A 13,931-nucleotide genomic window follows, 5' to 3' on the forward strand; every position below is an offset into this window, starting at 1 on the left:
CACATATTTATTTAAATGACCAATACCAAGCCCCTTCCCTTTGAAGTTGGCCTAGCTTCACATACATTTGAGGTTGTCTTACAAATAGACCCAAGATCGATTTGAAAACTCCAAAGTGTTCTATGAACCGTCACCTCTCTCTCCCTCTCCCTCTTTCTATCAATTGCTTGCAATTTGACTGACTATAGAGTTGAAACTGCAAGATACTAATGAACAATGCTTCTCCCCATCAATTGCTTTTGCAAAGCGACCCAAGGTCAATCTGAAAATAACAAACATTGAAGCTACACAAACCCTCATCTACACCCGTACATACGTGCCAAGATTGAAAATTGAAGAGAAAAAATCAAAGAGCTAATCATGCAAAAAAATGCTACAAAAATTATGGCAAGGTCAGGAACAAAAAAGTAACCCTTGAGACAGGAGCAGGAGCTTTTTGACTGTGAGTTGGCTGATGACACTGCTATTTTTATTCAGGCCTCCTTGCAGTCACTTGATTCTTTCCGGACAGCCTTGGATATTTTTTGCTCAGCTGCAGGGGCACACATTAACTGGCATAAATCCTTTGGCTTTTGGATCAGTGATGAGGACACTCCAGGCTGGGGAGTTGACATTGGTTTTTCCTGGATTCAGAGGGGTGTTCCTATCAGGTATTTGGGATGCCAGGTAGGATTGGACATCTCTCCAACACAGCAGTTTGCCCCAGTACTAGAAAGTATAAGGAAAAAGCTCCTTTTCTGGAGCTCTGCCAAACTCGACCTTGCATCTGGAGTTGTGGTAGTGAACCAGGTTCTCTTGGCCACCTCCTGGTTCGTGTATTCTTGCTGGTGCCGGTCTAGGGATTGCATCACTCAGCTCATCAGACCAGTCAGGAATTTTTTATGGAGTGGACTTGATGGCACAGCAGATGTTGCAGCAAGGGTGGCCTGGGAGACTTTATTCTCCCTACATGTGAAGGGGGCCTTAATGTCATTGACCCGGACTTGCAGTGTAGGGCTTTGCTTTGTAAGGTGGTGGTGAGGGGACTCATGCCTGGGCAGGAACCTTGGAAGGATTTCTTTTTTGGACGCATTCAGGCTTGCACACCAACCTTGGGAGATGATTGAGTGGACAGCCCTCGATGGATTTTCACATCAGCCCCTCTCAGATCTCCTGCCTCTCCTCTCATGACTGCCATCTTGAAAGCTTGGGGGAGCTTCAGGAACACTCTTCGAAGGATTCCACCTTCTACAGTCGAAGAGATTGATAGGCAGCCGATCATTTGGAATGATAGTATTCTAGACGAGTATGCCAGACCACTGGGCACTTCCCATTACATGCAATGGTCTAAATGGGAGAGAGGCCCCGCCTACACAGTAGGCACTTGGAAATCTTTTATCAGGCTACCTGTGGGTCAGAGACTGCAGTCCGTGAGTCACCTCAGAGAGGTAGCACGCAGGATTCAGCAGATAGATGCAACCATCCCGGTGGAATGGACAGTTGAGCTGCCTATTACTTCCACCACTTGGATGGGGGCTTTTTCGAGGACATCAGTTCCTTTACAAGTGATCGCTCTTCGAGGCCTCGGGGAAGTCGCACTGATCTTTGATGTTGGGGATGGAGGTTTACTTTCTACATCCAAGGATGGCATTCTCCTTGAGGTTGCCTTTCAGCCTGTCAGGATTGCTGGTTTTGCGGACCTTGGAGCGGGCTTGCAATGGTACGTAGACCCCGACCCTCTGCTCTTGGCCTTGGGATCCTGGAGGTTGTAGTTATATGGAAGTGCACCTATCAGGTGCTTGCAGTGGGACCCAGGAGAGTGGGAATGGATAGATCATGGGCACCGAGAGAGGGGGATTCCCTTCTTTCGTTTCACGGTTGGTAATGCCAAGAGATTTCAGCTAAACAGTAAGGGTTGGATTCCCTCCAGAGCCCCCCATTGGGAAAGCTTCTTCATCACCGCAGACTTGCGTAGAAATTTCTGAAGGAGGCTCTGGAAATCCCTCAGAAATAGAAAGATCACTCTTTTCTTTTGGCTTTCTATTCATGGAGGGATTGCAGTGAACCTGTGGAGATCACGATTTGGGACTGATCCCACTTGTCCTCGATGCCATTCTGCAGAGGAGTCAGTGCGACATTGCCTTTGGGACTGCAATTAGGCGAGGACTGTTTGGAAAGGGGTTGCTCGGATACTCAGCATCTTTCACACTTCCCCTTTCTTCACGACTTGGGGCTCGGTCGCATGGTTATCTCTTACCGAGCCCCAGGTGTTTTATGAGGGTGAGCCTTCTTCTTGGGCACTCTCGGTCCACCGGCAGGTGATAGAGCCCTGCTCTCTATAGGATGTACCACTTACTCCCTTCAGAGCTTCTCATGTTTCAGTGGACACCTCTTGGGAGATTTTGGCTAGCATTTCCTCTTGGCACATTTGGAGAGCCAGATGTACTGAGGCCTTAGATGTACTGAGGCCTTGGATGGCACCCAGATACACCCATTACCGGTGTTCACGGGTATTTGGTCTGACACGATTCACACTTTGATAGCCATATGGGCTAGCATGCAGGGCCCTTCACGGGCAGCCTCTTCTAGAAGGACTATATTTCTCGAAGGTTTCTACCGGATTGAGATGGCACTATCAGCTTCAATCCTTTCTTTTTGGCTCTTGAGCTTTTCGTGCATTGCATGATGTATCCCGTATGGAGCTTGCTCTAACGGTTTTTCTTTAATACTTAATAGAAGTCTCTCTTTGCCAAAAAAAAAAAAAAAGTAACCAAATACCAAGCCCCTTCCCTTTGAAGTTGTCCTAGCTTCACATACATTTGAGGCTGTCTTACAAATAGACCCAAGATTGATTTGAAAACTCCAAGGTATTCTATGAACCATCACCTCTCTCTCCCTCTCCCTCTTTCTATCAATTGCTTGCAATTTGACTGACTATAGAGTTGAAACTGCAAGATACTAATGAACAATGCTTCTCCCTCTCCCTCTCCCCATCAATTGCTTTTGCAAAGCGACCCAAGTTCAATTTGAAAATAACAAACATTGAAGCTACACAAACCCCCATCTACACCCGGACATGCGTGCCAAGATTGAAAATTAAAGAGAAAATCAAAGAGCTAGTCATGCAAAAAAATGCTATAACAATTATGGCAAGGTCAAGAACAAAAAAGTAACTCCTCAATCTAGCGAACAACATACTCTTGGCGAACCAAACTGCAATGTTGATCCTTACTCTTGAATTTGATTTGACATCGTAGAGCCTTACACTCATCAGAGCGGCTGATCAGAGCCGCTCAATCTTTCAGAGCTAGATGTCCTCCAGATCTATTAGCAGAGTGGAAAGAGGTGTGAAGTATCCACGTGAATGGCTATGATGAAAGTGTATGTCATGATATGAACTGCGTGTCGCTGTTGTCATGGTGTGCATTGTGAAGCAAGGGATGGAAATACTAAAAAGAGAGATGTGATCGACTCCTAGAGGTGGTAGCGAGACAAAAAAGTTCGTGATATGCGAGGTGAAGGCAAGGGATCCCATGAGGTAGTCAACTTCGACCCTACAAACTTTTCTAGCAAACACCATTAAAGACCCTGAAATCAATGGCTATGCTCCCACATCCATCTCACTACCCTACCATCCTCATCACCCTTAGCCAAGCCTATACCTTCGTATTCGTCTCTACCTTCAAATGAGAAAAAGCATCAAAGAATTTAGTTTCTTGTTTCTCCTCCCCATTATCTATCTTGCTCTCTCCAAGTTATTGAGAAGCGTTGGCATGTGCTAATAATCCTTCAACCCTACCATCAATCCTTGAATGAGTGGATTTGAATGATGACCTACTTCCAATACCGAGAGAGAAACGTTTGCCTTGTCAACAATAGAAACCTCTTCATCATGTTCAATCTGATGTACCTTCTTGCTTGCTCCCCTGTATCATCCCCAACAATATGATACCCCACCAGATTTAACTACTCCCTCTTCTACCAAATTTTCATGGTAGGATGACTTGCAAGTCTTAGGGATCTAAAACTCCCCTAGCTTGAAAGCAATTGTTAACCTTCCTCTTAGCATTTTTTTAAATAACTCTAAAAACTAAGTCTTTTCTCAAAATTTTAAATCAAGACTCAATTAATAGCTTCTCTCACACCACTAAATATCCCACAATAGTTTGGTAACTAAATGACTATATTTATTCACAATAGGGCTTGTTCTCAAAATTTACCAATTTTTGCTCATTTATACTCCTAATTTCATTCAATCGCATCTGAAGACATAAGAAGGTTCCAATAGGATCTTTAAAGAGATTATCATATGTGATAACAGGAAAGTTAAAGAAATTAAATGTCCATAACCAATTAATTCTGCATCAATAAATGTTACAAAGGTGATTAAGTCAAACAAAATCCAAATCACATAACCCTTGGGAAGTAGCATCGATACACCTACGCAATCCCACATTTGAAACTTGGTGTCCATTTGGTGAAAACCTTGTGCAATCGTAGCTTACATGGCTATTTCTGCCTGCGCTTCTAGGAAGGAACCTCCAATAGACCGGTTGCACTTATTCCAAAACTTGGTGAGCAGCAATAACACCCTAAAGTGGTACTGCAAAAATGAACTCGAAAGACTGCTTAAATTATAGATCGTAGCTAATTTGTGCTACACGTAGCGACAAACTAATGGGACCAAATCCAATCCATTGGTCAGCATTTTACAACAATGACCACAGATGTATCAAGAGAGCAGAGCAGTTCCAATAATGTAAGATTTTTGAAATTCTGATCCTTTAAATCTGGCATTATTCACATGTGACACCATGCCAATCAATAAAGAAATTCCTGTATTGCTCCAATTGATCTACATCCAAGTGACACTACTATAGGAACCTTGTTTCAAGCTAAGGCAAAGTCTACAACTCGTGTCCAAGTTGAGGTGGCAAATGTCACAATATTCTCCAAATTTTGCAGCAAAGACCAGACTTTCAGAATCAGGAGCACTACACAATGCCAAGAAGGGAAAAAAAGTCCAAATTGTGATGGCTCGGGAATTTCAACCTTCTAGTACCACTACAACCTGAGGCACAACGAACATGATATCATGAAGGGCAAATAAAACATGCACTTAGATAAGGGAATTCCAAAACCCCTCTTGGCTTAGGAAAGAGAGTGAATTCCAGCAGGCACTAGCAATGCTACTAGGAAACCACAAGCCTTATGCGAGGAAACAACAGGAATTGCGCAATGAATTGCATGAAGTAATGTCTTATTGGCCCCCTTTTCATACAAAAATAGGATTAGTGCCTAATGGCGCCTAATGTCCTCATGAATATATGGAAGAATACCAAACAGTCCACATGGTAACACCTAGGCCCACGAGCATTTAAAAGTCTATATCTCCTAGAAATAGCAAATATATAAATTTGACAGACCAGCTAACAGCACTATCTAATTACAAATAAGTGCCTTTGTTAAGCACTTGACGTCCTATATCTCCTTCTAGAAACAGCAAAGTATAGTAGCATACTGTCCTTTTTCAGGCCTTTTCAACCAAGCTAATAGCTCTAGCTACTTACAAAGAAATGCCTCTGTTACAGCTGATGCATCAAATTTCCTCAACTTGCACTTTAATTAGGCTGAATTCCAATGCCACTATTTGCCAAGTGACTGGCTACAGCAAATTTGAGAAGTTCTCTCTCTCTCGAGTGAACAAAGATGAGGTAACACAACATTGAGGAACAGAAATTAGTGTAAAATACTCATTTATATCCACAATGAGCTGGTTGAATGAAAGAATGCGGAGCTCCATAGCGAGGAGTAGGAAGTTCTTGGAAACAAGAGCATACTCCATTCCAAAATTCTACAAATTATGGCTATGCAGACAGTGGAAATAACCTCAGTCAAAACAACAATTTCCGAACCTGGCACCATCAGAATGATGCTTTCTGCTTTGAATATTTCTTGATTATGCTCCTATGGCTAGAATAACAAAATGCCTATGACACAGCTGGCATACCAAAGCAAATGATTACTCATTTGTGTGTCCTGCATTGTGCATCCTTCAGAAGGACAGGTGGCATTCATTCCAGATTACGCCTTGCCATTGCTCAGCAAAGAAGTTTGATGAGCTCTTGAGCTGCCATTTCCACATCTTCTCTGATGCAAACTAGCCTAACTATTCAAAAAAGCTATACTTGACAGTTGACACTAACCTTCCATTCTTGTCTGCACTCCTAGATATTTGAAAGTGTTGGAGAAGATGGCGCTTTCAAATCTGGAAACTGCAGAAACAGCCCAGAATTGTCTTAGCAGGGTTCTGACATTTTATACACACATACGAGCTTCATAACACCCCTCCTTTTTGCTTCTAGCTGATGTTTTTGTCCCTCTGCATTGCCACAAAAAGTATTCACATTTGCATATACGAAAGATGGAAAACAAATAGACGGCTGTTAAAGATTCTTTTGCCTGAGACTTGTTTAGCAGAGATTGTGAAAAAAGCTACAATACGCCTAAATCCTTGACGCTGTTGGAGAAGATGGCGGTTTCAAATCTGGAAACTGCAGAAACAGCCCAAAATTGTCTTAGCAATGTTCTGACACTTTAAACACAACACGACCTCCATACACCCCTCATTTTTGCTTCTAGCTCATGTTTTGACCCTCTGCCACAAAAAGTATCCACATTTGCATACAAGAAAGCTGGAAAACAAATAGATGGCTTTTAGAGATTCTTTTACCTAAATTTTGTTTAGCAGGGATTGTAAAAATGCTACAATACGGCAGAACATACCTGTGTATAGGGAGATAGAGGTGTTGGACATTGGGGAATATCAGTTGACAATGATGAAGATGATGACGCATCAATAACTTCTTTTTCTGCCATAACTGGTGACTGTCTTTCTTCCACTTGCTCAGCAGTAGCAGCCCCCCCAGTTGCATCTTCCACTTGCAGGCCAATATCAGAATTGACAGCTCCATTAGTTGAATCCACAACAGGCACTTCTTTGTATTTGGGAAGTAACACTCCTCCAATCTCCTACAATCATGTAGCAAAAAGAGCATGAGTTACTTCCATTTTGTCACTGATGAAGAAACACAAATCAAAATAGCACTGTGACTCATCTAAATATCTTTCATGATGAAATATAATTTATAATATGCTTCAATATGATTTACATCCTGCATATAATATGAGCCTACATCCAGGCAGAAGGGTCCCTTGTGTTTTAAAAGACTTCAGTTGCATGGCATTCCCGCTAAAGACGTACCTTTATTTCATCCACCAGTTCCTTCGGCGCAATCTTTGTATCTAGAAAAGACTGCAGCTCTTTCAAAGTCTTCTGTCGATCCTACACAATTGCCAAACAGCAGAAAATATATCTATATAGCTCCCCTCAGCCAAAAACAGACAACCTTCTAACTTCCAACAGATCTCATTGTGGCAGCATTGTAGTAGAATTACACCAAATTGACCTTACTGTAGCAAAAAGGAATTTCTTTACAAAGAGCTGGATCAATGCAGCTGATCCCAAAAGTTGCAAAGCTGTCTCAGCCTGGACAACAAGAGATAAAGTGGGAGCTTCATCACAAAGCTGGCAAGTATTTAGTTGATGACCCTACACACTGCACCTTCAATATTTATTTCACCAGCAAACAGGCATCGGGAAACATTACCTCAGAAAATACAACAAGACTTACACCTGCTGCAGCTGCTACACCCAAAGTAGCGGGCACCAAGTTAGGGTTTTCCTGTAAAAAATATAAATGAATATTAACTTAAAGCAACTGAGACTCCGAATAGCCTAGAGAACACGCATAAAAGTTCCCCGGGCATAGAGATGGTAACTCATAGAAAAACATCAGGAAAGCCTTGCAAGCGGCAAGGTTTTAATCTCCTTCTACTCTTCATAAGTGAAATGGCACACGGAAGCTCCATGCCACGTCACAATATAGCAATGACTTTCCCTCGATCACATTAAAAAATACCATTCAAAAGTAAAAATCATAGGAAGGCAACATTAATAAGAACCTAGTACCATAGATGTTTGACTGAAAGGTTCAGTGTTAAGAACCAATTTTGAAAGTTCAGTGCACAAACATATCGAGAAATTGATGTGTAAAAGCACCTCATAACTGATACTCCTTCACTTGTAAATAACAAGATTGCTGTTGTAAATTTCTCAATGTGGCATAAATGCTCTATCACATGTTACAACAGACTTGGCTTTAGCATTTTTTTATTAAAGAGCAATGAGATGAAGTTGCTGTCACGGGAACGTGAAGTTATGAACCGTGACTACCTTTGGCTTAGGGGGCTAGCCCAGGGGAAGCAACACTTCCCAGAAGTCCCTAGGTGCACACACTAGGCCTACTTGCTAGGGGAAGGGCAAGGTTTAGAGGGGTCTTAAAGTTAGGCCCAAGGAAACCAATGTTTCATTGGTTAGAAGGGGTTAGAATTTTAATGTGAGGGGCAAACCAATGTTCCATTGGTTTGCAAGGGTTAGAGCTTTAATGAGGGGGCCACGTGGCATTCCCTCATGCATACCTACCCTCTTCCTCTCCTTCCAAGGCCAACGTACGTTTTCTATGGGGGATTCATTTTTCACGCATTTTTTGGAGATCGCCTTTTCCCCACGTTACTTGCTGTTGCACGATTTTCAAGGCTGCCCCTTAGCTCACATTTTTGGCACGAATCCCAAGGCGCTTTGGTCATTGGCTGTACGGAGTCCTACCCACGCTGCAGGTTGTACAGCTATTGCACGTTCCTCGAGGTCACCTTACGGCTGTACGGACCTGCTGTTGGTGATTTGAAGCAGCCGTACCGCTGTACAGGCTGCTGGTGGGCCCTTTGTGCATTTGTGCGGTTGTCTTTTGCTGCAGGCACGCTTCCCAAGATTAGCTGTACGGGCTTTTATGACTGCTTTGCACATAGATCGAGGCTGGCTGCAAGTGTACAGGCTGCTGCACGACTCCCAAGGTCTTAATTGCTGGCTGTGGTTCAAATTCCCCCTGGTCGCAGTGTGTCGTAACTCACCATTCAGTTGAACACTGCATTTGGAGATCCAGAAAGACCAAGATGATCTGACAAGGCATTGCCATTTAATTGGTAAGATGAGGAGAGGTACTTGCTACATCACATAAGATTCTATCGATTGTGGAAGACACGCTTTGGCCCTTGGTGTTTCACGAGGGAGCACATTAGAACAAGCTATTCTTGATTCAAAGAGGAGTTCCACAACTTATCACAAAACATGCAACAGTTGTCTCTATGTTTAGGCTTCGTTCTCTATCTATATTGCCAGTCTCGGTGCATGGTAAATATGGCAATCGAGATGCATGGGGGCTACAGATGGGACTTAGACTTTCGTCTCTCGATCAATTTCTATTATTTGGCACAATATTACAAGGGTTAGGATTCAAGGCCAAGAGTGTCCCTGAGGGACCAGGACTGTGGCTTTATTTTCGCATATATTGCCACAAGCCTTCATGGCGTTTCAACTCTCCAAATTGGTTGCAACAACCTCATTCCTTTTCTGCATGATTTTGTATGAGTTTTTTTACACGAATTTATCCTGGATCTCTATATTTCAGTCATACTTAATAGAAGTTCAGTTTTCTGCAAATTGGATTTGATGTAAATTTTGGGGATAGAATCAATCTGTGCAAGCCTCATGATGGCCAATGCTGTAATGGAGTTTCTTGCCAATCCATCACAACTGCAAACAAATTCAAAAAGCCTTATGCAAGTACTTAAAATAAAAAATCAGGGCTGCACAAACAATGTAAAGTAACGATGGCTGTTATGACAGATTGAAGAAACAATGCAATGCTCGAGATAATGCCTTGGTACGTCAGATGCTTATAACAATTATGTTTTTTGGAGCAGCCACACAATAATTACAAGCTAACAACAATGCAAGGCAGCTAATTGCAAATGGAAGGCTGCATGACAGGTAAAATATAAGAAAGCACAACAGAAATCATTGCATGAGTTAACAAGGCGATTAACAACAATGGACCATAAGCCACATGCATGTTTGTGCAAGCATTACATTGGATGTGCAACTGAGCATGCAAACTCTCAGGACAAAGTTTTTGAGAAGGCAGCCAGTATTGAACAATGTATCGTCTCCATAAGAGAAGAAATCTAGAACAATATATAAGTAAATTGGCATATGACAACAAGTATGACAATGAACAGGCTGTGCAGCAAGAGCAAGGAATGTAAGACAGTATATACCTAGATGAATCCAGGAACATTCCCAAACTCATCCTCTAAAAACACTACATAGTGCAGTTTCAATCTCACGATAGTCACTCATAAGATTGAAAACCATAAACTCCATCATGCATAGCAGGGACTAGCTACTATGACATCCCCACTGACGTCAGACGTCATCAGCGCCCAACAGTGGGTGTAGACCATAGTATAAAAGTATGCTCTCACACATACAAATCCACACACCCACACATACTTGAGCATCCATTTATACAAAGTCTTCATACTGAGTTTCTGTAAGACAGTCCTAGTCTTGAAAATGCATCACAAAAGATATCAAGGAGCATGACAGTGAGGAACACATGACTTACCATGGAGATGCAGAAATTGAACCGTTTCCTTATGCTATTGGGAAACATCATCAGTCCTTAAAGGCCTACAGTGGGTGAACGTGGACACAACTCTAACATGACTAATGCTCCTCATCGACTATTGTGATATCATTGTATACACAGGCTTTAAGCATGGACTGATTCGGACTGGGAAGGTAGTCCCAATACCAGGAAATCGACATCGGGATTTATATTCATGCCATGTCACGGGACCCGTCACTTGGCCAGTCAGAAAGCAAATTGTCATTGCAGCTTCTACTGCAGCTAAGGAAGGCATTTGGGTGAGGCACTTCTTTCGTACTGGGGCACATGGAATACTCCAACGGTGATATTCAGAGGCGCGTCAACAACCACCTTCTGGAAAGCAATACCTTCCACAATCTCATCAATGTCAAGACCTTGCAAGCAATGAGACTTCTATCAGATGATGTTGGCATGGCATGGCTTCATGCAAAGGGCTTAGCGATGGCCTTATTTGAGTCCTTCACTCCAGATAAATCCAAAATGTGCCCCTGCTCATCTTGAAAAAGAAAACACACAACGAAGATGACGATTCCCAAACAGGATGGCCTTAGAGTGGAGCTCTTTATAGGTACATTGGAGGATCTTGTTCAAGTTAAATAAGTTGAACATATTGGCAAGACTTCAGTACAGGGTAATGCTTAGCGAGTTAAGTGTGATCTACCAATTGTTTTGGAATTTTTGTTTTATATATTTAAAAGCTGATTGCTTTTCCCCCTCTTTTATTTAGAATGGCTTTTTAAAGTCTCTCTCTCTCTCTCTTTCTCTCTCTCTCTCTTTCTCTCTCTCTCTCTCTCCCCTGATCCCACCACTATCGCCCTACATAATTCCAACTCCAAATAGAACACAAGCAAGTTAATGCCCACGAGTATTCCAGCTTTCTTGTTGTCCTATCTTGCCTCCAAATCCTCAAGTCGACAGTAAACAATTTCCCTTGGTATATCTACACGGACATGGACTATACACAATTTGCCATTACAAATCTCTAGTCATATGGGAAATTAGTATTAAGTCCGCAAATTCAGTTACACAGCAACGGTTCAAGCCAGATCAGGATCATCTGGTCCTACATTGACGCTGACGATCCTTCAACCCAACCATCAAAGGCCTTCCTGCCAACCATGGAAGAGAGAGAGAGAGAGAGAGAGAGAGAGAGGGGAAAACTTACACCAAATGTACTGTCGATAACATCCTTCAGAACACTTGCATCCAGTGAAAAGCCTTTCCGTGGCAGCAACCACGGCAGCTCATTTTTCTGAAATATCAATGTATCCATCTGTCAAGATACATTCACATTCATCGTCTTGGGGTAAGCAACTGTAGCGTTTCAACAGTTTCACCCTCGGTTATTCAAACAAGTGTTCACTACTTGCAACCTTGGGCGTTGCAGTTAAGCGTATAAGCTGCAAGAGTGCCTACAGACTCTTAACGAGGGCAATGAAACGAAGGCCATGACAAGTAATATCCAAGAAGACAGACAAAGCTGGAACGTCTATGCAAATTGCATTAGCCGTGAACGGCCACGTTATCTGATGTTCCGCGATAACTGTTACCCTTGAAATCGGGAATATTCAGAAGAGGAAGGCAAATGCTGACCCGCCATCCATTAGGACCTTCTGCACCATCCTTGATCGCGTAGGCGGACTTGAATTCATTAGCTGCTAGAAACTTGGCCAACGAAGCGGAGTTTCCATCATACCTGTTTCCAAGGAAACGAAAAGATCATACGTACACACTGATGTGTCCGAAAAACCGGCGCATTATAGAGAAAATGCAGTTAGTCCAGGGAGTAATGATGACGAGCTTGTCGTTCTTACAGGTCAAGGATGTAAAGCGTGGTGTTTGCAGGGTCCTTGACTTTGGAAAGCAACTTCTTGAGATAAGATTCCTCGTCGCCCGCGTAAGGTATTTGTAAAACCCTCTTCTTAAGCGATCTGAGGTCGGGAGTGCCTTCCGTTTTGACATCGTCGCTGCTTCGGATGTCCAAGAGCTGAACATTGTTCTCTGTGTCCTCCAATTTGATGAAGGCGTCCTTGGCGGAGGTAGAGCCCCAGGATTTGGGCTGTGAGAAGAGAGAGGAGACCAGGATGGGGAGGCCGATGGCCGCAACGCCTGCAATAACGGCAAGTGGGTTGGCGAGGACGAAATCAAATACGGGGGCTAGGTCGAGGTCAGGGGAAGGGGAGGAGACAGCTGAGGCTGAAGCAGAGGCAGAAGAAGCGAGGAGAGTGGCCAATGGCATGGCGAGGGGAGGGCGACGGGGAGGAAGCTTGCACGCAGTCGCAGTGATGATGGAGGAGGGAGATTTGGAGCAGCAGGCGACGAGCGCAGGAGGAGCAGCCGCCACCATCGCCATTCCACTCTTTGGCTTTTGGCCTTGATCATCATCATCGTCATCATCATAATATCTCCTCCTCCTCCTCCACCAAAAAGGTCCCTCTTCCTCCACGTGCCATCCTTGCCTCCCCCCAATCCTGCGCCCTACATTTTCACCCCTTTCATCTCCACCATTATACCACTAAGGAATAGGGAAAGTGGGGGAGGGGCTCATAAAATGGCGCTCGCCGCAACATTGCTCCTAGTTTAACTAGGAGGAGTATAGGTGAAGTTGAATGTAGAAAAGAAGAAGCTGTCTTTTTCAGTTTTTCAAGCATTTTGCTTGATTAGAGCTTGCTTTATGTTGTTTTTTGGTGTTAGACTCATAGGAATAGGTTACTAGTAGAGGTGAAAGCTAAGGGTTTTATGGAGTCAAAAAACATTAAAAACACTAAGAAATGGTGTTACAAGCAGATTTAGAAGTGGCATTAGGGCTAACGCAGTGGCCATCAAGTCACTACCATATCCAACCTGTTGCATTAAGAAGTCGCTGCTATAAGTGAGGACACTGCTTTAACGATAACATTGTGACTTCAAAGTCATTGCCATAAACCAATTGCCACTTTATTGAAGTCGCTGCCATATCAAATTTGTTGTGTTAAGCGATTGCTACTGTAGCGACCTCAGCAACCTAGAAGTCGTTGCTTTAACGCTAACACAACGACTTGCTGCTTTAAGACTAGAATTGCACAATGACTGAAACTGAATAGAGTAGCCTGGCAGAGTCACCAACACATCCTCAACACATGCACCTGAGATCTAATAGAGTGCTAGGATTTGATCTAGAGCAAGAGGATAGTACCTCTAATAATATTCTAACTGGCCTAGCAACGATGGCATCAATTCCTTCCAGGATCTCCACTTTAAGCTCATATTCAGTGCACGGTCCCACACGCATGGACACCTTGAGCTCGAAGGATGCAATGAGCTTCAACGTAGAGGCGGGTG

At 43.2% G+C, this 13,931-nt stretch overlaps 1 protein-coding gene across 2 annotated transcripts; it reads right to left on the minus strand.

The window, feature by feature from the left end:
• Positions 1 to 4,453: 4,453 nt before the first annotated feature.
• TROL (thylakoid rhodanese-like protein) lies at positions 4,454 to 12,976 on the minus strand. Of its 2 annotated transcripts, none has more exons than XM_087389781.1 (9): positions 12,425 to 12,976; positions 12,204 to 12,306; positions 11,776 to 11,862; positions 7,650 to 7,724; positions 7,454 to 7,528; positions 7,244 to 7,324; positions 6,766 to 7,011; positions 6,442 to 6,533; positions 4,454 to 6,254 (listed from the first exon to the last, which is right to left on the minus strand). In XM_087389781.1, exons 1-8 carry the CDS (start codon positions 12,961 to 12,963, stop codon positions 6,486 to 6,488), a joined length of 1,254 nt encoding a protein of 417 aa, XP_087245907.1. In that variant the 5' UTR covers positions 12,964 to 12,976; the 3' UTR covers positions 4,454 to 6,254; positions 6,442 to 6,485. The 2 variants fall into 2 exon arrangements, with proteins under 2 accessions (XP_087245907.1, XP_087245906.1); XM_087389780.1 differs by having other exon boundaries at positions 4,455 to 6,254; positions 6,479 to 6,533.
• Between the last annotated feature and the right edge of the window lie 955 nt (positions 12,977 to 13,931).

The sequence above is a fragment of the Dipteris shenzhenensis genome, chromosome 18, assembly GCF_047967505.1.
Source record: "Dipteris shenzhenensis isolate YYH24624 ecotype China chromosome 18, Dip_SZ_1.0, whole genome shotgun sequence".
In the NCBI taxonomy this organism is placed as follows: Eukaryota; Viridiplantae; Streptophyta; class Polypodiopsida; order Gleicheniales; family Dipteridaceae; genus Dipteris; species Dipteris shenzhenensis.